The 27,860-nt window shown below is 39.5% G+C and overlaps 1 protein-coding gene across 1 annotated transcript in view; it reads right to left on the minus strand.

Annotated features, from left to right (window-relative positions):
* Nucleotides 1-1,985: 1,985 nt before the first annotated feature.
* Nucleotides 1,986-27,860, minus strand: part of RAB20 (RAB20, member RAS oncogene family) — a 28,192-nt gene continuing 2,317 nt past the window's right edge. Inside the window, exon 2 of the mRNA XM_054655138.2 lies at nucleotides 1,986-3,017. Within this exon, the coding sequence (XP_054511113.2) occupies nucleotides 2,497-3,017 (521 nt within the window). The 3' untranslated portion in view covers nucleotides 1,986-2,496. The remainder of the gene's footprint in view (nucleotides 3,018-27,860) is intronic.

A 27,860-nucleotide genomic window follows, 5' to 3' on the forward strand; every position in this document is an offset into this window, starting at 1 on the left:
AACTCAGAAATTTCTCAAGGAACAATAGCCAGCAACACTAAAAAAAACAAGAACATCATACCAGACAAGAGTAGCCTTAAAGGCAAGAGTGCAGCACACAAGACTGGCTCCTGTGTCATCTCATTTGGTGAAAACACCCAAGTTGGAGCTCTTAGAAAGACTAAGAATTACTTAACCTCTCATATGAATCAAGCGCTGGTGCAACTAAATTGCAAATATTTATACCTTAAGAAGTGTTGGATGTTAAACTTACAACTATTTTTCCTATTCTGTGCTTTCTAGATGTACATCTCCCAAAATGCCTGACCTTGCAATCAGCATGTGTTGCAGGTTCAGCTGCCAACAGAAGCAGAAAAGCCAGTGCTGGACTTCTCACAGGTGTGTCTGCAGAACCCTTTGGTCACAAACAAAACTGAGAGTGTAGCCTGTTTGTCTCTTCCCAGTCCTGAGGGAAGACTACATACTGGCCCTGGAATTGTGTTAATGACTAGAAGGTTTCTAATTATACACATTTTAAAATACCACAGCTCAGGTGCTGTTTAGTCTCTGACACTGGTAGGTGTCTGCAAGCCACTGGCAAACCCAAAAGATTACAACCCTTAGTAGGGCCTGTAGCAATAGGAAAAGGAGTAATGATTTTAAACCACAAAAGGACAGGTGCAGACTAGATACAAGGAAGACATTTTGACAATGAGGTTGGTAAAATACTGCAACAGGTGTTGCACCTGTTGCACCACCCAGAGAGGTGGTAGGTGCCCCATCTGTGGAAATATTCAAGTTTTGATTGGACAGAGCAACCTGATCAAACTGAAGACCTACCTGCTCAATGCATGGGGAAGTAGACTAGATGACATTTAAAGATCCCTTCCAACCCAAACCTATGATTATTTTATTTAATGCTGAGTGGTTTCTCTCTCAAGCCATTCTTCCCCACTACATGTGTACTATGAATTAACTTGAAAGCAGAAAATAAAGCTACTGCTCTGCAGGAATTTGCTCAATAGGATGAACTTCTGAAAAAAAAAAAAAGTGCTTTAAATACATTTAGTAAAAATTTAATTTATTATTTATTTAGGAATTTTCTCCCTATGTATGGAACAACTGTGATTTGGGTGGGACAGAGAGAGGCAGTGACAAAGAATAAGAACCACCAACCCTTAGTTTTAGAAAATTGTACCAGAGGCACCCAAAACGAAGATGGAGTCCCCACACAGGAGCTCACAAAACTGAAAATATGCAAGCTGCATCCTTGGGCTTCAGTGGTTGGCTGGTTTTGGAAGGAATGGGGGCATCTCAGGTTGTGTTTAAAAACTAGAAGTTCTTCACTCTGCCTCAGTTCAGTGTGAGCTCCTGGGTCACTACGTGCATTTTTGTAGCTGAGAGGGTTGGGAAACTCCAGGAGCTGTATTAAGTGTTAGCCACACCTTTTTACTGCAGTCAGGAGAGAAACCTGTACCTCATTATTGCTCCTTCATGGGCCTCTTACTCCACAAAAGGCAGTTTCTTCCCTTCCTCCTGCATTAGCCTGTTTCACATCAGAAAACACCAGTCTTCACTTCCCTCCAGGTAGAGGTAATTACTACTCCAGGTAGCAATGTCATGCATAGCTGATAAAAATCAAAGCTGCAGCTCTGCCTGAGAACAACTAAGGAGTGGGAAAAGAGACAGACACAGATGCTGAACACAATGAGACCGCTAAAGGCACCAAAAAGAGGTTTTTACAAAAATACAGACAAAATAAGATTGATTTCTTCCCCAAAACCCACCTATATTAAAAAGAATTACAAGGGAAAAATGGAAGGAAAGAAAAAAAATTCCTCCTGCAACTTGCAATTAGAACAGCCAGAGCTGGGATACTGCTTGTTAACACATGAAAGCCCACTATGGAAGAAGAATTCTCATTAATAAAGTCTCCAAATGAACAGTACATATCCACAGTGATTTTAATAGTTCAGCTTCTGAATCATATGCTGTCAAGTCTGACATAAAAAGATTGCAATTGATTTATTAGCTACAAATATAAATATACCTGGATTTTCTTTTTTTCCTTAAGAATAAAAAAGTACTGTGTGTTCAGTCTTCCAAAGTCAGAATCGTAAGGGAAAAGATCATCATATGAAAGTTTTCAAGAGTACACCAACAGATCATTTACATGCAACATGAAATGGCAAGTCACTAAAAATCAGAATCTTTCAAATCTGTCCAAATGATTGTCACTACCCATTCTAATAACACACCACTTGTCTTCAGAGCCCATGGAAACCGGCAAGTCTTAATCCATAATTTCACTTGCATTCCCATTTTTTTATACATAGAGCTTCCCAGAAGCCTTTCATGGTCAGAAGATTTATTGTTTCTTTTCTTTTCTTTTTTTAATACGCCGTTTTAGTCTACTTATTCCTTGACTTTTCCTTTCTGGTCAACTGCAAGCAGTTCATAGTCCTCATTTTGCTGGAGTGAACAATCCCCTCCCCTTTTCTATGTCACATAGATGGTTCAGGCACAACAACCTGATTTTGTCCTTTTGGCTGGCTTGTAGTCCGTGATGTCTACGGTTTGCGGTGGCCCCTCAGCTTTCTGCCGTATGATTATTGGGACTACCATCTCAAACACAGTTTCAAACAGGTAGTCCACCTTGTATCCTGTCTTTGCACTGGTCTCAAAACACATTTTCTCAGCTGCTGGAACATCCTTCTCATCTAGCATTTTGTATTTCAGTATCTTTTTATAGAGCGCGATTGCATCCTCTGCACGGACTTGTTTTCGCACCTTTGAGCCACAGCTGGCACCAGACTTCCCGGGTCTGTTTTCATCCGGTGCTAAAGCACAGTCATCACTGAGGTCAACTTTATTTCCAACAATAGCAAAAATGCAGTCAGCACTTGCACTGTCTGTCAGAGCCAAGAATCTTTCTTCCAGCTCTGTCAGGCTCTGGAGGCTGTTCACGTCGTACGTGAGGATCACAGCAGCCGCTCCTCTGCAGTACATAGACCCGAGGCCATGGAACTGCTCCCGTCCTGGCAAAGGTTTAAACAGCAAATGTTAGCGTGCTGGAAAACACATTATTAACCAAGTAAGAGAGTTTAAGGAATTTTAAACCAATTTCACAAGTCTGGATGAAGCAGTGAAGATAAAAAGGGGTTATTTGCAGCACTTTCAGGTTTTTCCTTCTGTTTTTCCCTAAGAGAGCAACAGTGCTACAGAACAGCTCTGCTCACTGCTTGCTCAGTCTCAGAGAAGGGAATCTGTAGAGACCAGTGAACAAGGAGGCTCATGCAGCATTCATACTTGCAGAGAGCAAAAAAACCCTGGCTTCTTTTTATTAAATTGCACGCTAGTTGATTTACATCACATTAACTACTACCTTGCTTGCACCCACAGGTGGCCCATCCATCTACCTCACCATTTATAAACAAAAAAGTTCTACTGTTTCAAGTTTTGTTAGAATTTATTACTCCTATAAATCCAGCATGCATTTTCAAGTACATCTAATTCAGAAATCTGTATCAAAATCAGTAATCCACTTTTTCTTAAGTTTTGAAGGATTTTTTAAGTCTGATGCTACATGCCCACAGTTCCCAGGTACCTTGGCTTTACAGGAAAGGTCTCTTGTGGTACCCAGCCTGTAATGATATGCATCTGTCCTTCCACCAGTTTTCACACATTTTTTAGAGTATTAAACACACAATATATAGAAAATCCTAATGCATTCTAAGAGAAATTAATCTTTTAAGTTGTCCTGGTCATTGCTCAATAACCAACAGTTAAAACATTTCTTTCAGGGACTATCTTCCAAGCACCTTCAAATAAGCTTTGATGGTGTCCTTCAATTTCATTTATTGGAAGACAAAATTGACTCTTCTTTAAATCTTGGGAAGCAAATAATGTTCTTCAGTACTTGCAACAGGACTAAGGGAAATTAGGCAGAAGACAAACTGTGCTTTCCTTCCTATTGAGAACTGCTACATTCCCCAAATACTTCCTACCTGAAGAATATGCTGTATGTTTTACTATCCAAGACGGTATCAAGAAAAAGATAAAACACACTAGATTTCAACCAGCCATCAGAGTCAGCCTTAGGTCATTATATAAATGTGAATGAACAGAGAAAAAAAAGAGAAAAAAGAGCCAACTACATGTTTCTTAACATTTAAAAATCAACATCAGTTTCCAACTCTTTTCATATAACCCCTTTGCACAGAGCCTTCATTTATAGAAAATCTGGAAGAGATCTGGTTACATTCATCTTCTGCACAAAGCTACTGACCACCAGGAGCTATTTCATCATCATCAATGATTCATCATTAAATTCTTGTACATGACTGTGGAACAGGAAAGGCAGAAGAAATTAATGCTGAAAAATGGAGGTCAGCACACATTGGGAAAACACATCTGCACATGGACATGCACTCTGTGAAAGGAACAGAGAATCCACCTCCAGTGGGGAACAGAACTGCAGTAAGTCCTTCAATAAACAAACATCAGAACTCTACTCCACAGCTGCCAGAAGAAAGACAGTGCTCATCATTATCAGTAAAATAGATCTGGGAAACCTCAAGCTAGAACATGAAATCCAAATCTCACTGCACTTTTAACACTGAGTGAAACTCTGGCAACTGCCAGAGAGAGAGGTTTGGAAAGGTGCAGAGCTCACTATAAAGAGGGGTAAAAGGAAGCTGGTGAGAATGCTCAGAAGTATGTGAAACATTTACATGAGGAAAAATTGTGGAATCTTTCAGGCTGGCGAATGATTGGAAAAAAGGGCAGAAACAGATGTCTATAAATTCAGGCGTAATGCTGAGAAAAAATAAATAGTTGTTCCTCAGTTATTTTCTCGTCACACCGAAAATGAGGATTTCACATCAAAAACATGCGTGTAATTTAAATACTTTCCCGCAAAGTGAAAAAATTGGTAATAGCAGTTACCTAACATTGGGGAGGTCAAAAGTTCAGGAAACTGCATTCAGAAAATCATTAGGCAAAGTTTATGGAAAATTGCTTCAGTGAAATTTTGTATAACCTCTGATTTGCTTTCGCTCAGCAAAAGAAATTCTTTAACTCATTATCTGGGAGGTAGGAAAAAAGGAGGTTTAAAAAAATAGCTATACCCTTGTTTAGGTATGTTGAGTAAGGGCAAGGGAGATTGGGATGCAGGGGATGGAGGAGGTCAGTCTTTTTATGCTTTTTTCTCCAAACTCATGTTAAAGATGTACTTTCAGTTGCACTGCAACTGAGTCTTTAAATGTCCCCAAGTTTTCAATAGAAGTTTGCACCATGACTGATTTTGTTCTCACCCAAACCCTGATTATACCATGGTCTGGAAACCACAATGGAACATGTATCTCCCCCTGTTCTCCCACTTCAGATGCCTAAGCTATAAAATGCAGCCCCCAGAATTGTTTGCTACAGCAACCAAGCAGTAGAACAATACTATTACTTGTTTTATGGCATTTGTATGCTAATCTAATCTTGCACAGCATAATATAAACCATGACACTTTTACATGGCAACTACCAACTGACTACTTCTATAACTAATACGTTGTTGAAAGGGGGAAAGAAACAGTAAGAATGTACCTTGCATAAGAAACTAATTATATCAAAGGAATGATGGATAGTCTTCTCTGGTCACCCTAACAGCACAATCAACATGCAGAAAAAACTGCATAATGTATTTTTGTAGCAGTTTCCTTGTACAGACCACTTGTGACACTTATGGGCTGGAACAATTCTACATATGGAAAAAAACCCCAAAACTACACAAATATTTAAACTAACGTATGTCCTCAAGGTGTCAGGCAAAATAGTATCAGACATTAGGATGGAAAACTTACTGCATGAGAACAGCTATCTCCATCTTATAGCCAGTTATTTTTTCCTCTGGACCCATCTGGTCCCACTCCAACCACATATTTTTTTATTAAATTAGTTAAAGTAAGTGGTAAGCCCTGAAACCAATAATTAAACAATTTTGCCTTTTCAAAAAAATAAAGTTAAGAAAGAAGAGTGAAAGAACTATCAAATAATTTGTAGTCAAAGGAATTGCAGGAACCACCAAATCAACCACAAAGGCACAACATCAGGGAAAATTCTGAAAACCAAGCAATCAAAAACTAATTTTCGCTTCCTTCTCATGTCTGTATTTTGCCATGTTTAGAGCAGTTCAACAACCCTGCAGCTGTATCCCTATCTGCAGCACCATCAGCTTTCCAGAAGGTCTTCCATCAAGTATATGAAGACCTGTTGGAGACTTCAGCCACCCAGAGGCAGCACAACCAACAAGCATTTTCCAAGTCCCGCGGTGGTTGTCATAAACAAATCCAAGAGTTTTGAGCCAAATGGACCTCAGTACCATGAAGTTTGTAATAAACCTAACAGAGAAAAAAGGGTAGGAAGACCTTGCAAGAGGCTGGCTTGACAAATAAGCAAGGCTAGATTTAAAGTGTACTAAGACTTGAACTTAAGGCCTCCTACTGCACTTTGACCTCTCAGCTGGAAGGCAGCAGCCCCTGTGAATGCTTTCTCTGGATGGGACCACAGCCCATCCAAGCATCCAATCCCTTCCAGCTGTGGGATTCACTGACAACAGCAACCTCAGTGCTGCTCTTGGATCTCTCTGCCTGCTCACAGCCCCTGAGGGTGCTATCCAAAGTAGCCCATGAAGCTGCTGTGGATGTTTATGAGAGCAGAAGCCAGATCTGAATGCTCCTTACCTACCATCTCTTCAAAGGCTTTCACCACAACTTCTGAAGTGGCACAACTTCTACCAGAAGAAGTTTTAAATCTCTCAGTGTCGAGCATGTACAAGAATGCAAAACAGGCTGTTACTTTCAGTCTGGACAGAATAAAACACAACGACTATTAAAGAGCAAAAAAGTCTTCAGTCTTCAATAAAGTACTGAAAAAGTACTGTTTCTACTCTGATATCATAGTCTAAGTGGCAGCACAACTCAGTTCCTAAGGTAAATATGTAGTGGGGGAAAGTACACAAAGGTGGGCTACAGAGGCAGGCAACCATTGCGTTAAAATTGCACAAGATTGTCGAATTGTCCAGGAAGTGCTCAGTCCATTAACCAGGGACCTTCCAAGGATTTTCACTGTGATTTGCACAGTACTGTAATCTGAACAGTAGAGAGGAATTAACAGAAACACAAGGTATCAGCTAGCTTCTGTCTTTCAGATTCCCCTTCTGCTTTATAGGAGTCTGAACTTGAGTGTACACAGCGAGGGAAAGGAACTGTACCCTGGGGAGATAGCTCGAAGAGGAAAGAAAAGAGAAAGTATGACACCCATGACACAGCACAGAAATCAGGATTAGAAAGAAATGAGCTTTGAGGATTCAGCTGCAGTAGATGAAGGTTCAAAGGGTGACCCTTATGCTCTTGAGTTACCTCAGCAGGAACATCCTCTCAATCACAAGGGTAGACAAAGATCCCTTTTGAAAGGGGAACAACATTTCTTTCTGTTCACAGACAAGGCAGTAAAGTGGTGACCCTTTAAAGGACATCAGGGGAAACAATTTTGCTAGGAACTGAGATTTCTATTTGTGCACATATACCAAGCATTGTAATGACTACCAAAGAACAAACAGTAAAGGTCCCTAAAGGTTTCAGGAAAATTCTCCTGCCCACATATGAGTCAGGTTTTGAGAGTGATGAAGTCAGGGTTCTTCATTACCTTGTTCAAGGTTGGTATTTATTTCTTGTAGGTGGCTTTATCATATTTCCCTTGAAGTCAGGAGCTTTGTTAAGAACTGGACTACATCTGTGGTTACTTGGGGATAAAAAAATAAAGCTTTCCATCCCAAAGGATTAACAAGGATTACATAAATAGAAATTTGTGGAAACATGAGTCACAAAGGACTGGAGAGTCCAATTTCTACATGTCCAGGAGCTGTCAGAATACATGATTTCCTGATCTGCCAGAAAAATGCCAACATTTGGTTTTTCTTCAAGACAAAATTCCCCATGGAATGATAGTCTGTGAGACAGAGAGAAACTAAATAATTAAACCAACAAATCCAACTAAACAAAAAACTTCAACACAACACCCCCTTCTTCTCCCCAGAAAAAAACAACCACCACAAAAACAATTACAGTTGAGTAACAATAAAATTCATTTCAGCTCCACCTTCACCCAGTATTTTACATTCACAAAGCTGCATTATAGAAGACACTTGCATATGTTGAAGCTTCAGTATGCAACAGATGTCTAGCTCTGCTAAAAAACAAGATGACGTTTATTTTGTTTATACTCATTACTTAGATATGAATCAACATTCATGGCATGAACTGTGCCCTATTTTAGCAGCTTCTATTTAAGTTATTAAAATTAGATGTGTATGTCTTGGCCAAAGCAGAATATAACATAAACACAGGAGAGCAGTGATCTTAATACCCAAAGGGCTTTACTTGCATGTTTTAAAGTAGAAAGAGCTACACATGAAAGAAGAAAATAACAACCACATGGGTTAAGTGAACAATGAACAAAGGAAAATTCTTTCATAAAGCTCTCCAAAGAGAAAACATCCAAAACAGTCAAGAAAGTGGGCTCAAAGTAATACATGATTGAGACACGCTTACTCCACTTCTAAATACAATTTATTCTGAATTGTTAACTCAAGAATCTCATAATAGAAGACAAACTTGTGAAAGAAATCATCTCTTCCCTTAAATCTATGCAGTTTTTACTTAATGAGCAAGTTCTTTGGGTTCTGAAGGAGTCTGAAATTGCCAAGACCCTGCAAACATCCCCACTCTACAAACATGAATTATTCTAGTCTTCTAAATCTCCTTCTGCAAAACAGCAGCTCAGTGTGAGAAAACAGCCCACACAAACCAGAAGCAGTCTTTCACTTCTCACTTAAGCAAGACAAGAAATCAAACTGAGCCCTGTCTTCCAGTCAGCTTTAATTATTGTACTAGAAATACCACACTTCCACTAACAGATGTACCCCTTGGACACAAAATCAATAACTAGAAAGACTAGAACTTGCACACTGCACAATCATTTTCTATGAATTCCTTAAACACCCTTAGGTCTGGTCTTAGAAAATGGAGGTTATTTAAAAACTCTTTTAAAATAAATAGAAACAATTAGCACAACTTCAGTCTTTGTAACATTTTTATTTTCGCTCTGATTTAAAACACAAAAACATGTAAAAGCACCATCATGTTGCACGTGATTCCTTCTTGCTACCAATATATACACACACACTGAGTCCTTATCACAGAGGTTATTCACAAGCTTAAATCCAAAGGTAAGAGCCAAGCCTGACAGCATTTAGGTATTTATACTGCTGCTTTTATATAGATAAAGGAAATGTACTGCATGAGCTGCTTCTCCTCCCCTGGAGGCTGGTGGTCAGGAAGGCAGATGTGCTCTGGACATTAGCTCCAAGTGCTACAAATCTCCTCCCATAAAAAGATCATAATATCCCAACGGAGGCAAGTCCCAGCTGCAGAGGAGCCAACGATGGATTTGAGCCGAGTGCCACAGGTGAGAAAGCCTTATGGACTGTAAGCAGTGAAGCAGAAGATGCTTTCTAATACATTTAACTCCATGACATTTGAATAAAAGGCAGATCTCAAGACTGCAGTGCACTGCTATACAGGAGGAATGTAACATTATTTTCCTGATCTGGAAGTGGCATTACATTATGTCACTATAACCTAGTCCCCACTGAATTCACATTCAGAATTTTTATACAATCTACTGGCAGGCTATAGAATAGAATTCTATCCAATATTAAAAATTCAGTTTAATAGATCTGATTTTTGCCTGGACAACTAGATAAAGTTACTCAAGAAAATCCAACTAGTCATCTCACTGGAAGCAGAGAAATGCCTTGGCACTATAATACAAAATTTATGAGCTATGGTTCCACAGCATAACTTTTATCCTGAAAGATTAAACTGTACCTTTTACATAAATAAAAATATTAAAGAGAGATTTTTTTTTAGAAGACTACTAAACTACCACCAGTGATTCAACAGTGTCTGGGATAAAGCACATCCAAAAATATATGTAAACTCTGTTACTAGGGAATCCAAATTATGATAGAAATAAAAATCTAGGGAAAATACACAGAGATAAGTAAATGAAGGGCTGTGAGAAAGGGTTAATTCTTAGACACATTTTTTAAAAGAGCATGACTCTTTTCTCTTTGGAAGCAAATTTATGCAGGAATACTTAACAGATATTAATATATTCTCCATGGAATAAGAGGAAAATCTACAACAGGTTTCAGGAAAAGCTGGATGAAATTAATAGCATTACTAAACATCAAGGCCTTATACTAGAGATTCTCTGTCTAATGCAATATGCAAGCAGAAAAAAAAAACTCATCCTTTATTTCCATTCCTTTACATAACAAAGCAAACATCTTTTTGGGCATCTAAATTAGCTATTAAGATTCTGCCAAGAGAAGACAAACTACCCCCTAGAAGGTCTACACCAGCACCTACAGTGTGCATTAAGAAATGCAGCTCACTCTTCCTCTGCTTTATCTAAGAGTACCAAAAGCACAAATTGTGTTGCTACACAAATAAAAAAAAAAAATCACTACAATCAGTATGTCTGGGAAAGGAATTAATTCAGAATAATTATAAACAAAAAGCATCACTAGAAGGCATCTGAAATAATGAAAAATGGGGTGATTACTTACTGGAAATGGAAATTCTGCTATACTTTATACATAAGAATAGTAATATTGTTAATGAAAAAAGCTATATGCAGATTTATTTTAGCCTACTTCTTCCCTTTCCCCTTAAAGTATAACAATTAAACTAAAGCTAACTAATATGCCATAAATAAGATTTGAAGGACATGTTTCAGCAAGGACCAACAAATACCAAAGACGTAGAAGATTCTGCACTAAAATTCACCTACTTTCTTGAAAGACAAGTCTTCCTTTAAAAAGGATTAATAACTTTGCTAAAATTAGTGCTGCCTGTATTTTTTTCCAGATTCAAGCTTGTTGCTTGTTTAGAGCACTTACAAAAGGAAAGTTACACAAATCCCAGGATGGTTGGGGTTGGAAGAGACCTCTGGAAATCATCAAGTCCAACCTCCCTGCTGAAGCAGGCTTGCCTAGAACAGGTTGCACAAGATAATTCCAGGCAGGTTTTGAACATTTCCAGATAAGGATACAAAACCTCCCTGGACAGCCTGTTCCAGGGCTTTATCACACTCAAAGTACAGAAGATTTTCCTAATATTTAGATTACACTTTTTGTGGTTTGATTTGTGCCTTCTGTCCCTTGTCCCTTCAATGGGCACTACTGAAAAGTCTGGCCCCACCATTTTGACACCTGTCCTTAAGATTTGTATGTGGTGGCAGGATCCCATCTCATCTTAACTGGCTGAAATAAACAATAGCACAAACTACCAGTAATGTGCTCCTCTTTATGGTTCTCACCAGGAAAAAGTGCTCATAATTCTATTTTGGCTGTGTTTCCTGTTTTTATAGGCCAAATTCACTCAAGAAAGCCCTGATTTGTTGGGAGAAAAATCCCCTTTATGCCCTTGACCTTTCTAAGGAAATCTTTCCCTTTTCAAACTTGAAGTATACAATAGGTCAAGCAGTTTTAACTGACTCTTTAATTTTTATTAGACCATCAATTCAATTAACATTCCAAAAGTGATACTTTGGCACAATTCATATAAAACAATTCTTCCAAAGAAGTTCACTTAAATGGGCCTTTTATTGTTAGGACAAATAACACACTGAGAAGTTATGCAAGAATGCCAGCGTGGTGTGCTGCACATCACATGTCAAACTCTGCAAGATGTGGTTAATGATCTACAGGATCATCTGAACATTATCTGAAGAATAAGGGTTGTTGCAATGTGCTTTTCTTCACAAAAAGGCACACACAAAACCCTGTTTAATAAGAATCACAAAACAGAAAGTACTGGGAATTTTTTGCTGCAGATTAGTTTTATTTCATATTCTCCAAGAAGATTATCAATGTAGGCATGTTCTGGCAGCAGCTCCAAAATAAAAGGCTAGTTACCACTTTTTTCTGATGTGTGGAAGAAAAGCCCCAAAAGCCATGTAGCTTTAATTCACAGCACACCTCCAAAGAACCAACAACTGAAACATGGGTAAAAATTTCCTGGTCTTTTTGACAGTTAACAGTGTGATAGTTTATGGAGAAATCTGCTTTTAGGTAAAAGCTTAATTTTCTAAAGGCAGCTAAACTAAAAGCAGATGCCTAGCAGCTTACACAGGTGCCCATCAGTTTCATCCTGCAGAGCATTCTGAGTCCCAGAGGTATCCAAGAAAGCTGATTACCACAGATGAAGCCTTCACACCCACAGCTCAAATATAATAAACATCCCTCAGTCATCTTGTCAAATTCTGTATTATTTGATCATTAATTAGTTTCAATATTCCCAGAACCATTTTTAATCCAGGCCTGAAGAGTAGTTTGTCCATTTTCATTCCATAACTGGTAGTGAAGGCTTGCATTTCTGGTTCCCAATGATAGACCTGTCAGACACACTCAGTGAAAGGAGGAGACCAAGTTTACAGGGGTAAGAGTAAAAGAGGAAAGAAGAAAAAAATCATAAAGGAAAAAAACATTTCCAGAGCATGATCAGAGACCAAGTGTAATGCTCATTCAAATTTTACCTCCTGCATAATAAAGATGATAGAATTTCACTCAGTCCTTGTCTTGTGACTTAGAAGAAATTTGAATTCTATAAAGTATCTAAAGAAAGGAAAGTTAGCCTCCCACCAATTAGCTTGCTGGAGTTCAGCTTTCAGATTCTGAGTTTTCATAGACTTTCAGCTTTACAAAGTAATCTGTGCAAAAAACAAACACCCCTCCTTCACACACCAAACTAAAAAACATCACATTCCCCAAACCCCAGAAAAACTCCACAGTTCTCATAAAAAGTAATCCCCTATGACTTAACCTCCTTCTTGTTAGGCCAGAGAAATGAGTCTTTTTTTCACTCAGAGTCTTTGCCTCTGGCATATTTCTCTGAACTAAAAATCCTACCCCTAGCTCCTTTCTCCCATCTTTCCATATTATTTTATTACCAAGAATGTAAAAAGAATATCACTGAAGTCACAATGTTACCTAAATTCTTGATGGCTTTTATCTCTCCCTACTTGTACTTTCCAGAACAGCTCATAGGTTCTGGGACAGCACAAGGTCCCAAGAGCTTGGTTTGCCATCTACTCCCAACTCAATGGACCTAGCAAAACACACTGCTGCCCAATGAATCTAGCTTAACCTGCTGCCAGCACCCCATAACATCAGTCTCTCTTCATTTGCAGCCTTGTATGTTTGTTTAGTCTGTATATTTCTTGCTACAATCGTCTTTTTTATAAAGAGACTTATAAACTCAGTGCCTTTGGACTAAAGGCATATTTAGGGTTTCTATCATCAGCAATGCCTTCAGCTGCACAATGCCTATATAAAGGAGAAGAAATATCAGAGAAGATTCCTATTATCCACAAGATTTAGCCCACTAGTTTCAGCTTTTCTGAAACAAAAGAATACCTGGAATCTGTTCTACTACATAAATGCAAAATTATTTTTCTTGTTGCCAAGAATAAATCAGAACTTACAATTCTAATAATGAAATTAAGACTGAGCTTCTGAACTCACAAGAATTTTAATATCAAAACAGACGTTCCCATAGAAACAGTATGCTTTCCATCCAAAGCTATCACATTTCATAAAAACACAAATATGCTTTCTATCCAAAGTTTTAAACTTCACCATATTATGTCTAGCAATACAAAGCATTACACAGAGACACAGAGAAAACCTCCTAACCACACTACATAGCATGTTTTTGCCAACAAAAACTTTGGCTAAACCCACATTGAAAAAAAAACCCCCTATTTGTAGCTAAAGATTCCACTGATGTCTCCACAATCCTGAATAACTCTTACATTTAGCTAGCTGGATTCACTTTTTTCAAACCATTTATTTTATTTAGTTCTCTTCATGAACTGTGTTCATTTCTTGAAAAAGGAGATAACCCCAGAAGATTCAAGCACTTATGTATTTTCAGCTGCCTGGAAGGGTAGTGCCTTGTAAAAGATGAACAGAACTAATCCTAGGCCTGCCAGACAGGCAAGTGTACCACAAGGTGCATCTTCAACACAAACTGAAAAAATGACACCAGTTTTTAACTGTTTCTCTCTGAAATCTCACAGCTGTGAAGGGAAATGTTTTATCTAAACACTGATATCTGGCAAAAGAAATAAGGGCCAAACAGACTGATGGGACACTACCATCCTATCTACAAATGCTCCACCAGAACTCCAGCTGAAATCTAGCATCAACACCATGCCTACTGAAAATGTATCAGGGTAGTAAATTAAGCTAATTGAGTTAAATCCATGAAGTTCCTATATGCCTCTACTGAAATGAGAGCAGGAATGCAATAATGAAACTAGAAATTTAAGTAAGTAAAAAAGCATTGATGTAAAATTCTTCTGAAACTATGTGTCTAAAAGAAAAGTTGAAACTGCTGCTTAGAAAGAAGTTGTCATTTGGCAGCTTTCCTTAAGGAAAATATGATTGGAAGGAAATCATAAGGGGAGGGGAAAAAAGAAACCTTGGATTTACTTTGGAAGAGCTCTGCAGGAAGCAATATCACTGAACACTTAACTGCAGCAGCAGAGCTTGACGGTGAAATCCCGTTCAGCAGTGAGTAACAAAGAGGCCAGTGACAGGACAGGGCTGCACAACAACCTGACCTAGCCAAGACAATCGCTTCTGGCCTCTGGGAGAAGCTTTTCAGCTTCAACACCTGCTGAAACACCATTTCCTCAAAGAAAAGTACCTTCTACAGAAAACAAATCATTTTCCACAGGGAGAGTTCTAAAAGCAGCTGGTTTTTCTTTGCGGTACCTGAAAACTTTTTCGCTTAATTTGCAATTCCTTTCCACAGGGGTAAAGGCACTGCAGATAAGCCCACTTCCCTACACAATTTCCAAGCAGGGGGTGTTGCCAGGTCCTTAACTTCAGAGTCACTCAAAGGAGACCTTCAAAGCCCACACCCCTTCCCAAAGCTTGCTCTTCATACTGAGAAGCAGGTCCTTAGCTGAGGCAGGAATGCGTGGCCAGGTGTACTTTAGCACAGCCTGACTGGCACTGCAGGGCCAGGAGGTCACTCCACACTTATTGTTTTATATTGCTCAATAAGGAACTGGCAGATTAGCCCAGTGTGCTGGTTTGGCTGGGGCAGTCAATTTTCTTCACAGTACCCAGTATGGGGGTGTGCTTTGGGATTTGTGCTGCTGATTTGGGAAACTGCATAGACAACACACTTTAGCTATTGCTGAGCAGCACAGTATTAGAAAAAATCCTGTTTCTCATAAACTTCAATACATATTTTAACTTTAATTAACAGATAATACATACTTTAACCAATACATACCTTAAAAAAGAAATCTTGAAGACACACAAGCAGGCCATCCCTGTATGCTGAAAGACAATGTAGCCTACCTGGACTTCAACAAAGCCTTAGACACCACCTCCCACGGCATACTCTGGAAAAGCCGGCAGCCTACATCTTGGAAAAGAGCAGTCTTTGCTGAATTAAGAACCAGCTGTTTGGCTGGGCCCAGGACATGGTGCTGAACAGTGCTGCAGCCACCTGGCCTCTAATGGTATCCCCCAGGGATTGGGGTGGGGGGGAACACGACCCACTCCTGTTAATTATCTTTTTGGATTATCTGGATGAGGAGAAACCGAATCTACCTCCAGCAAGTTCATAGACAACACAAGTTGGGTTGATCTGCTGGAGGGTGGAAGGTTTGGCAGAGGGACCTGCGCATGCTGGATCAATGGGGCAAGACCAGTGGCATGAGGTTCAACAAGACCAAGGGCCAGGTCCTGCACCTGGCAACAACAACCCCAGGGAGCAGGACAGGCTGGGGACAGAATGGCTGGAAAGCGGCCCAGCAGAAAAGGACCTGGGAGAGGTGGTCAACAGTGCATGTCCCCTGAGGAGAGGCTGAGGGAGCTGGGGTTGTTTAGCCTGCAGAACAGAAGGCTCAGCAGGGACCTTATTGCCCTCTGCAATCACCTGAAAGGAGGGTGCAGCCAGGTGGGGGTCAGCATCTTCTCCTGGGTAACCAGCAACAGGACAAGAGGACATAGACTTAAGCTGCACCAGGGGAGATTTAGGTTGGACATTAAGGAATAATCTCTTCACAGAAAGGGTGATTAGCCATTGGAATGGGCTGTCCCTGGAGGTGTTTTAGGAAAGATTTGACATGGCACTGAGTGTCATGGTGTAACTGACATGGTGATGTTCAAAGGCTGGACTTGATCTCAGAGATCTCGTCCAACCTATTTGATTCTGTGACATTCACCCAACCAGTGAGGGGGCTGGGGGTGCACAAGAGCAGCCAGGAATGCTGGGCCCAGCTAACCAGAGGGATATCCCACACCACATGGTGTCATGCTTAGCAGATAAAGCTGGGGGAAAGGAGTAGGAAGTGGGGAATGTTCAGAGTGATGGTGCTTGTATTCCCAAGTCAACATTACACACGATGGGGCCCAGCTTCCCTGGAGATGGCTGAAAACTTCCTACCAATGAGAAGTGAGGAATGGATTCCTTGTTTTGCTTTGCTGGTGCATGCAACTTTTGCTTTACCCACTAAACTGTCCTTGTCTTAACCCACAACTTTTCTCACTTTTACTCCCACAGTTCTCTCCCCCATGCCCATGGGGCAGAGTAAGCAAGAGGGTGCTTGAAGCTTAGTTAAGATTGTCCTCCTAAATGTATCTCAATGAGCACTCTGAAATTCTACCACTCATCAGCATTCCTGCCAGCTCTCAGCAGAGAATTGTTAAGTCAGTGTCTGCTCACTACCTCACAGACAAGAAATTCTTCCTGTTTTTCTTCATTCTTTATTCCTGTTTTAAGCTGAGTTAGGTTTTTTAACTTCCTCATTAGATACTTTGCTATAGCCTTAGCTCATTACAACCTCTTTTTTTAAAACCAAAATTCCCCAAAGGATTTTTTGTAGAAGGGTTAACTACATGCATACCAAGACAATCAGTACAATACACCATTTTTTGAGTGAGGAAACACCATTAACTTAATAAATATCTCAATTAAGGGAATTGACATTTTAGAGACTACAAAAAGAGTTTATTGTTACTCTTTGCAGACCCTCTTTGGATTAAATTTTGTATCCAACCATACATAAAATTAAATAGTCTACTCTTTTAGAAACATTCTTCTTTTTCCATATTATTGCTGTAATCCCAAACACATTATATGTACTTCTGCCTCCTGGCTGTCAGTCATTTCCCTTTTTCCCATGTATAGGAAGCCAAACCATCAAGAAGCAGCTGTAAACTCTTTTGTGCACATCCACCCAAGGGGAGTGACCCATGGTAACACAGTAAGTTAGCTTTCTTCCACAGACCCACAGGAGAGCTTCAGAGCTTGCTGCCCAGAGAGGCTGAAGGTGCTCCAACCTTCAAGAACAGGTTGGATGGGGGCCTGAGTAAGCTGATCAAGTGGGTGGTATCCCTGCCCATGACAGGGGGTTTGGAACTAGATGATTTTTAAGACCTTCTCCAACCCAAACCATTCCAGATTCATTTACAAGAGCATTAGCTATGGCAGTGCCTATTTTCCATCAGCCTCACTTTCATGATAATTCCTTCCATTAATATTTCAAAAGCACTACAAAGACAGGCCAAGAGAACCCAGCCCTACTTCTCAGTGCTCTACTTACGGGTCATTCCAGGACATCAGCCAGAGGCTTTCAAGAGCCTGCAAGAAATTCATTATTTAGACAGGTTCAGGGATCTCCAGGCCATTTCTATCACAGCATCAGGCCACCAGAAGCAAGAGTCTTTTAGCCTTTAGTGGGAATGCATCTTTCCTACCACACAACCAGAGACCATTCTTTTCTTCCACAGCTGCAGGACAGTTTGGTTCAGTACATGCATGGGGCACTGCAGTGTAGAGAGGGACTCTATATTGGCCATGCTTCCTTTTGAAGAGAAAATTAATTACTAGGCTCATATGTAGGCAGCCTCTCAAGCACTATTTCCATAAATCTTTTATCCTACTAGTATGTTTCCAGGTTAATTAGGAGTAGAGGACAGAAAGAAGAGAATTAGAAGCTCTTCTATTGGCCTAGCTTTTGCAAAACTGAAGTTAGTGCAAGAGAGCAGCTAAATGCTGGTATTCATCAGTGATCACTACTAGGTGAGGAGGGGGAAGGAAAGGTATCTTCAAATCACATTCACATTCCAAGAAACAGAGTCCAGGTTACACCAAAACACACTTGAGAGCTGGCAGGCTGTTTTGTAAGAAGTGACCTTCTGTGTCACATGTTTCCAAAGTGAGGAATGATTCTTGCACACGTAACAAAAACCACAGTTGTCTGAAATGCTTCAGGAAGCTCTGGGTATCAGATGCCCACAGCTGGTCTGCCCCTGCAGCCCTGCAGTTACTTGGCAAGTGTCTCTTATTTAAGGTTAAATCATCTTTTGGTGAAATGGAACTGAGGCACAGTAGATAAATATATACCAGCTCCTGATTTGTAATGCTGAGTTTAACTTCCAACCACCCTTCACCAACAATTTGAAAAATATTAAAACTTTGCTAAATGTGTATAAATAAAGGACAGCTAGGTAGTTGGCCTTTATTTATACATATTTAGCAAAGTGTGGATCTTGCAAACTGAATTTAAAAGTCTACTGTTTTATTTTGTTTTTCAGAGAAACTCATATTAATAACATGGGACATAAAATTAGCCTCACTCATTATTATTTGTTCCTATGCTTTCAATGATTTATAGGCAGGTTCTCAACTAAGAACACAAGCAATGAATTCATGCATAATTAACCTTGAAGAAAATTATAACTGCTTTTATTACTGACCAGCTACCATCAGTTTCTATTCAGTTGAAATCTTCTTCACTGGGTACTTCTAAATAGTTGCTATTTGTCAAAAGCAGGAGGCAGTTCTGGTTATCCAGTGGGCTGCCTTCAGCAAGGATCAGAAGTGGGAGACTGTGCCAGACAGTGCTGCTACCTGGGTTTTGTGGGAATGCATTCAAAACTCGTTCAAAACATTAGGATAATTTTAGCACACGACGTGTGACTTGTGTTTTCAGAGCTTATGCTAACTAAGATAAACAAATGGCCTTTACATTTCCAGCACTACTTCCCCCTTTTAATTCTCCTTCCAGTTTCTCTGCCTACACACTTAAGAGCATATGTAATATCCACAGTTTAGGAGCATTAATGTGAGAATTAAAGAAACTGTAATCAGACAAGAGGCATGGTATATAAGCTCATCTCATTATTGTTCTCCAACCTGGTACAAAGAGAGTAGTGCTAAAAATCATAAACCATTCAGTTCTGAACTTTCTAAACAAAATAAGCTCCCAAGAGCAATGTTACCACCGTCCAGTGTCTGCCCTTGCAACCCTCCTGCCAGAGGGGAAGCTGCTTACAGAAAGGGAACTGCTCACTGATTTGCTTGCACTGCATCCTCTTCTTCCATAATTAGGACAGAATCTCTAGGTCACAAAGTGTTCTGCCACTCAAAGAGAAGACAACTATTCCACTTCCACTGTGGTTCCAAGACTTGAAGCGAAAAAAGAAGTCAAACAGGACAACGTGGAAAGGGCACAAAACACAAGAACAGGAAGGGAGATAAGGGAAACAATACAAATGTCATACATACAGCTATCTGCTGCAGGAGGGAAAGCTCACGTCCTAAAGACAGTGTCACAGTCTCATGAAAATAAGAAGGAATCATACTGATAGGGGTTGGAGGAGCTGAGCAGTTTGAGACATTTTTAGTTTCACAAAATTGGAGATTCAGTTTTTTAAAAAGCAACAGTCTGTATCAGGAAGGGAAACAAAATTAAAAATAAATTCACTTATTATACCAGTGGGGATCTTTTGTTTTGTTTAAAACACCCAAGTCTCACTTGCAGCAAACCACAAGATTTGATGATCCCTTTTATGAGGCTTGGAAGATGCTGATTCAACTACACACAGCTTTTTCTTTCATTTATTTTTGTACCTATAAGCCATTACAGATTCTGGTAATTTCTCCCTTTTCTGAATGAATGAAAATTTTGAGAGCAAGTGATAGGTGAAATATAAACAAAAAAGCCTCTAGAATATTAACAAGATCCTTATTTCTACCTTCAACAATTAAAAAAAGAACAACAGATGTACAGATTTATATGCCCAGATCACAGATCCCATGATGAAGAACAGAAACTGAATTTTTGAGGCCTTTCACAACAAAATCTCACATATTTAAATATTTATAGTAGAATATTTTATATGACTACAAACTCATAAGTAGTCATCAGCTGCAGAATGTAAATAAAAAAATTTCCTTTTATTTCAACTGCACTGAAGACCATTATTTTTAAACTAAGTATTTAAAAGTGGTTGGATGGCTGGACAACACCTTTTCTCTGTATTTTGCAAGAATCTCCTGAAGTACAGAAGCAGTAGTTAGGAATATTAAATTATGTAACAGTATAGAAAATATGTAACTGTATCAAAAAGAAAGCTGAGGGAACAGGGAGAAGTATCTACATCAAATGCTCACACAGGTCTTTAGGCTCTCAGCAGGGATCCTCCATGAATGGCTTCTTGACAGCCCATGCAAAGCAAATTTCCATTCTCATCTGCTTCCTAAGAGATGGAAAGATATACTAGAAAATTCACAAACACGTCTGATATCTCCCTTTAAAAACCATGTTAATAAGCACTCTTCTAGATTTGCTTCTTTCCACACCCAGGTAGGTGTGGAAATCTTGTATGTTTATTGAGTTGGTTGCCCTAAAGGAAGCTATCCTGACTCCTGTGATGTAGGATAGCAAATTACTTATGTAAAGAATTCAAATTAAGAGCAAAAACCCACTCACTTCCTTTGACCACCTCTGCTCTCTGCAGCACACTTGCATAAGTTAAGTTTAATCACCAACCTCAAATCTCACTTCCTAGGCATATCTTCAGGTACTGAATATGAAATTACAGTTAATCAAACACAGGAAAAGGAATTTATCACAGCTTTGATGCCTTTTGATCAACCCCCTGGATGTTGTACCCAGTGTTTCCCTGAAAGAAAGAAAATGATTCAGACTTGGAAGAGAAAATATTCTTTCTATTCCATAATTTTTAATGGCTCCAAATGTATCCACCACAGACTCAGCATTTTTCTAGATGGAGACCCAAACAAAGGTTATTTGTTTGGATATTTTGCAATAGCAAAATGTGACTCAGATGAGGGATTACTAAGTGTACCTTCAGTTCAGGCAGTAAAACACTGCCCCTTGGAAGCTCACATGGCCAGTGGCTTCAACACGAGACAGCAATTGCAGTGAAGCAAACAATTCATGTAGATATAAATGGGATTGCAGTGTGAAGTAAAGAGACTCAAACTAGCCCATAGAGTATCAGGAGAAACTCAGCCAAGGCACTGTGAGGCTGCTTAGGAGTTTCCCTGGTTTTGATATTTGTATCACCATAATGTGCATGTACTGAGGTGAAACCAGAAATATACTCACCATACATGATCACTCAAGGTAGGAATTGTACAACTAGCAGCCAGTTACCAGCCCCACACTTGTATTTTAAGTATCCACTGTCCCCTTCCTTCCAGCTGAGAGCAACAGTTAATTGCAAAGTCAGCAGAAAGACACCACAACCCTGACTGCCTAAGTTCAAGCACCTGGACATACAATAATAATTTTAAATTCCTATTTGTTTTCCATTACAGAATGTGACTGCATCCCAGTTAAAAAAAAAAAACAACAACAACAACAAAAAACACCACATCACCACAATTGGATCAATCTGTGTTATTTTGCATACATTCATCTCTACATTGCAGTTTGTGAAACATTCTGCTGCCACACTATTTACTCAGAAAACTACTGGGAAAAACATTTCCCATACCATCCCTGTGTTTTTCCCCTCATGCTCAAGCTGAAAGAGCTGTTGTTTCTTAGACAGCTCAGCCATACATTTCACAAGGTCAAACTGAAGAATGCAACAGGGCATTAGTAACTTGTTTTCAGGCCCAGAACACCTATGCCTCTGCATATACCCTCTAGGGCACCAGTTTAACTGAAGCCAATAATCCAGTTCTTGGACACCCTTATTTTTTGCAATCTCTCCTACCAGATCCTGATCCATCAGGAAGATGAATTTCCATATATCTGCAATTTTTGTGAGCAAATTTTCCACTACATTTACATTGTTTTACTAACCATTCCTCTTGTTCATGTCTCCCTCCCTCATACATTTTCAGTATTGGCATAAAGCAGGCAGTATTTAAACTAATCTTTCACCTGTTGAGTCAATTTTGACAGATATCTGCAAAATAACTCCTCTTCCTTCAGTAACCAGGGAAGAAAAATGCAATGCCAGAGGCACAAACTCTTCTTCATCAGGGAGATTCTCCATACTGCTCCAGCCTAGAAACTGTGACTTTAAAAGATGGCATATTTAGTCAAGTGAAGAACTTGAACAAACTCAAGTCCCCTTGAAAGTTGCTCATGTTTGTAGAGCCACAATGCCTTGGCATGATCCTGGTCAGCTTTAGCCAAGCACACATCTCAGGTCACTGAGACTGTTCAGGGAGAGTCCTACTCAAACTGTTGAGTACTTTCCCACTTAGGCTAGAACAGCTCAGTCACTTTGCACACTCTTAATAAATACCACATGCAAAGTGGGGATTTAACGTGGGGGCTGGAACACAGAAGGTAGCACAGAGGTTCACACACAACATTTACCTTAGCCTGCACCAAGTACTCACAAGGTGCCATAACCTCCCCATTAACTTGCCTCTGCAAGTCAGTACTAAAATTACACATTACAAATAAAATTCTGCTTTCAATAAATTCAGTTAGCTATAGCTGAATAAATTGTGTTACTTTTGTCTTCTCTTTATTTTTGATATGTATTTTTCACTATTCCCTCTGACAAGGTATTTATGTATTTTTACTTAATTTGCATACAAAAGCACTTTCAGCTGCAGTGAATTTGTTACCTTTGACTTTACTTGTGTGTCACTGTATTTTAAATTGCTGGACACAGAAAATAGAACTTTTTTCCAGGATATTTCCCAGGCAGTTCATTATTTCTTCATATTTTTAATCCCCTCCCAATTTATTCTGCTCTTTTCGGGAAACATTCATGGCAAAAAAAAAGAAAAAAAAGTAATCCAGTGCACTGTTTCACAACAACAAAACCATGTTTCCAGGGATGGTCTAAAGCTTAAACTTTTATTCCTTCCTCTGAATCTGCTTCAGAGGCTTTAGATACAGAACTCACTGACAGTGAACTCTCTTCAGGAATTTCTGTCCCTTTGAGCTTCCACTCTTATGGTTTCCTTTGCAAGATATGAAAATATCTAGCTTATAACCATGCACAGTAATCCCAAGGAAGCCACACCATGTGTGCATGAGGCACTGGTCCTCAGCCATCATTGTTTTACATACAACCATCATGAACAACTAATTGTGGCCAACATAATATTCTGCAAAATAATTTTCCCAAGGGCAGAAGGGAAATAAAAATGTTTTAAAAATTCATTAAAAAATTTAAAAATCAAAGACTCTTGCTGGTAACTGGACCCCAAGCCATGACTCACCAGCAACAAACTTAAGGGATTTTATTCTTCATGATTTCCAACCTGTATGGTGTTTAGTTCTCACCTGTTGAGTGCAGGTACACACTCAGCAGCCTTCCTCACTGATGGTCCCTGATGCCCAAGACACTTTTTGAGGTGAAATCCCCTATGTCCTTCCAACAAGAAACCTCCTGAACTAAAGATACCTCACTACACATTCAGCAACAGCCAACCCCAGCCAGTGCCAGAATTCCATCAGGTGCAGAAAGGCACACACATCAGAGCCCTCTTTGGCTTCAACAAACCCACCCAACCATCTCACCTGCAGCCTCTTATTCCCTGCTGGAATGCTCTACTTCCAAAAGTCAAAACCAGAATAATACCATACAGAGAAGCTGCTATCAGTGTAAGGAAATGTGTCCCCTAAATCCTCCTCTTTGCTCTGTTTCAATACGATGGAGGACCACGTCTGTGCCCTACCTACTGACAATTTGCATATTGTTCACCACACAGGGCAATGTTTGGTTCCAGCTTCCTGGGCTGATCTCACACTCCGATGACCGAGCCACACCCCATCTCAGGTTTGCCTTAGAACGAAGCTGATTCACAGCCTTTACCAAGAAATGGAAAGTGCAGCTGAATCAGAGGAAGTTCAGATCGGACATCGGGAAAAGCTTCTTCACTGAGAGGGCGTGAACAGGCGCCCAGCAGCCCCAAGCCTGCCAGAGTTCAAGGAGCTCCCTCTTGCTCACACGGTTTCATGGTTTCGTTTTTAGTAAACCTGCAAGGAGCAGGGAACTGGACTTGGGCTTGATGGGTCCCTTTCACCTCAAGATACCCTTTGACTCAGTGTGCATGAGAGCACAAGGAAGTGTTCATCAACACAGATAAATTGTGAAAAAAAAAGAACAAAACCAAACCCACAAAACCCTCAAAGCCTAACTAAGCAAGGGGGGAACATAGTCTTTTTTACCGGGGGAATCTAACACATTTCACCAGCTAAACATTGACACCTTGCCCGAGAAAGCTGAGCCCAGGCAGCTGCCGGCACTGCAGCCTGTGAAACCCCAGCAGTCAGAGATCTGAAGCTGTGAGCAATTCACACGTGCTCACCAGCACTGATTAACATCAGACATCAGCAAACCAGTCACAAGAGATGTAAGCACTCACTAGGCAGATACACTGCAGCTGACCCAAGGCACAGAAGAGCCTTTTCGAGGCTATGTTTATCTGTTTATCTCCTTTGTCCCTAAATATACTAGCTCTGACAAGTTAAATATATATATATATTTATATATATGCAGGTAAAAATAAATGGTTGGAAGATGTAAAAATATGACCCGAGTATTTATAGAATAAAAAAAAGAAAAATCAAGTCAATCCTTGTTGACAGATAGTTCAAGATGAGAAGAAGGAAAAGAAGGAAAGTTTGCTTTCTTTAAAGTTAACCTTTATGTTTCCCCATTATAATGCTACATGAATATCTGCTAGCAAGTTCAAAACTCTGACTCTTAAAATAGAATTAGAGGATCCTGATGTGAACTTTCTGAAATGCTGGTCATTCATTTACCAGTTGACTGCTCTAATACTATGCCAGCAACACAGGGGACATGGCCACTAATAATTAAGAAACCTTGCTGCTGGGATTAAGAAACCACTTCTCTGTCAGATGAACAAATGTCAACTTAAAGAGGCTGAAATCTAACATACAAAAAAATTTTACCTTTTGAAATACCAAGGTATCAGCAAACATGCCTGAACAACCAAAACTACAATATCATTAGCTACAGCCACCACACATTATTATTCCAGTATTATTCCATGGTGGAATAGGACCAAGACCCTCAAAACTTCAGGAGGTTTTGTGCTGCCAGACAAAAGATTATATGCTAGCTCTGAGCTACATGCCATCAGCACCCAGCAGGAAGTTTTGGATTACTCTGCAGCTGCTGTCAGCACTGCCTAGAAAATATATTTATATATACACATACATGTATATACACAGAAATATATATATATATATATATATATATATATATATATAGTTTTGACATCCTGAGTGTCCAACCTTCAATCCTTTTGTGTGAGGAGGAAGGTCTTCTTACTGCTTACTTTCATTGTTGCAGAAAAATATTACTTCAAAAAACTAGTACAAAGCATGTACTTAAATGTTTTAAAGACTAGGCCTCTATCCAGCAAGCTAGCTCTTTTAAATATGCTAAAAGTGTACAGTTACTTCTTTTTGTATAGTTTATGCTCTTTTTTATTTAGTTCCTTTGAATTAACTGATCCAAAGGGAAAACAACAAATATAATTTGTTGCATCAGAATAGAAGAAGTAAATAATTCTATGCACCAACCACAAATACAACAGCAGCCATGCTAGGTCAGACACAAGACTCTATCCAAGCCTCTCACAATGGAGAAACAGCCAAAAGCAGATGGCTAGGAAAAGGAGAGGTTTGGAACATGGCAAGCATATGATACTTCTCCCAAGTATTCCCCCATCTGGGGCTTATTTGTTTCCTTGACTTGAATGCAACTTCCAAATAACTTCTGTCATAATCATCAAATTGGAAAACGGGAGATGTTGAACTATTTTCCATGAGCATTTACATAAAAAAACAATCAAGTCTGACAACTCCTGCACACCCATTCTACAGGACTTGTGGATAAGAACATGAAAGATTTAGACTAGACTAAGCAGCTGATTTTTCCAAGATAAGGAGTGGTGTGAATTTACAGCTAAGACTCCTCCCTAGAATAACTGATTTACACTTCAAATCTAACTTGGTAGAACAGGTCAGGTGTGCACACTGATTTCATTAAAGACAACACAGAAATGCACATTTTAAGCACTGTGGTAAGCAAATTTAGTTCTACCTAGGAAAATGAGATTTTTCTAAATTCAGAGCAGGAAGTAATGCAAAATCAACAGAGTGATTAGTGAAAATGACACACATTTTAAATACCTCAGAAAATCAGCAATTACACTTGTGCTAGTATCCATGCATACTTAACTTTTGTGGTGATCCATCACCACTACTGCAGATATTCTCATCGATCACTAAAGTCTAAGTGTGCACAAACACCACTTTGTATTACAAGAATGAAGCCTCATTGTATTGAAGCTTGCATTGTTACTGCCAAATGCCCACCCCATACCAGAAAAACAAATAACCATACAGTCTGAACTGCAAGTAAAACATAGGGGACTTCTGTGGAGATCAGTCCCAAAAATAATGTTCATAAGCAGCAACAAAAATAAACATACATTCACATACTAAATATAATACGAATGGAGAAAAATTAAAAAGAAGATATATTCCAGTTTAATTATGCATTGAACTAGTACAGTAGCTACTACCATGCATACCCTAAGTTTTCTAGGCCAAATCTTCCATATTTCTACACCATACATCGTATAAAGTGCTGTTGAGGTATTAAGACAGACATCCTGAGCTGGCACTCACTATTCAGGTAGGTGGGATGGGTGCAAACTTTGATCCACATTCTTGTCATTGCTTTGCTAAAGAATTTCAACTCTCCTGGATGATTGTTTGTTGCTGGATTTCTCTATATATCTACACATGCATAATTAAAGAAAACAATGTATCAGTATTTGATAACCCTATAACTGCTTCCCAAGAATTCAGTAGTTAGCAACATCAGGTTAATAAACAGACAAAAAAGCTAAATTTTAAACTCGTCTTTTCTACACATTCCAAGCTTACTTGGTACCCACCTGGTAGAGATAAGACAGTGAGACCACAGAGAGATAAGAGGTGCAAACCAAGGTCTCCAGATACACTGAGGCCAGCAAAAGCATAAGATCCACACAAAATAAAAATAAACAAATAAATAACACAAGCTTTTGAATCCCCTTGTGACCTAACACCAGAGTTACAGTGTTAACAAGGTCTCTTACTTCTTCACCAGGACAGCAGAAAGCACATATGTGCCCTGTGAGCTTCTCTGAATTCCAAGAGTAATGAGAGCTGTTAATAAACAAAAACCCACAGGACCCAACAGTCTAGCCCAAGTTTTGGTAACTTCCATCATTCTGCAGGAGCACAAATTAACAGGGAGATGGTGCAAGAGCCCTTGCGTGCCCCTGAAGCACTAGAGAGAGGGGACAGCCAGGCCCAGTGCTAACTCCAGCAAGAGAGAAGAATGAGGAAGATGTGTTATGCCACCCTGGTACAATACAGCAACACTTTTCAACTGTTGCTCTGCAAATAGAGCTT

This window comes from Agelaius phoeniceus, chromosome 2 (assembly GCF_051311805.1).
Source record: "Agelaius phoeniceus isolate bAgePho1 chromosome 2, bAgePho1.hap1, whole genome shotgun sequence".
NCBI classification, from domain to species: domain Eukaryota; kingdom Metazoa; phylum Chordata; class Aves; order Passeriformes; family Icteridae; genus Agelaius; species Agelaius phoeniceus.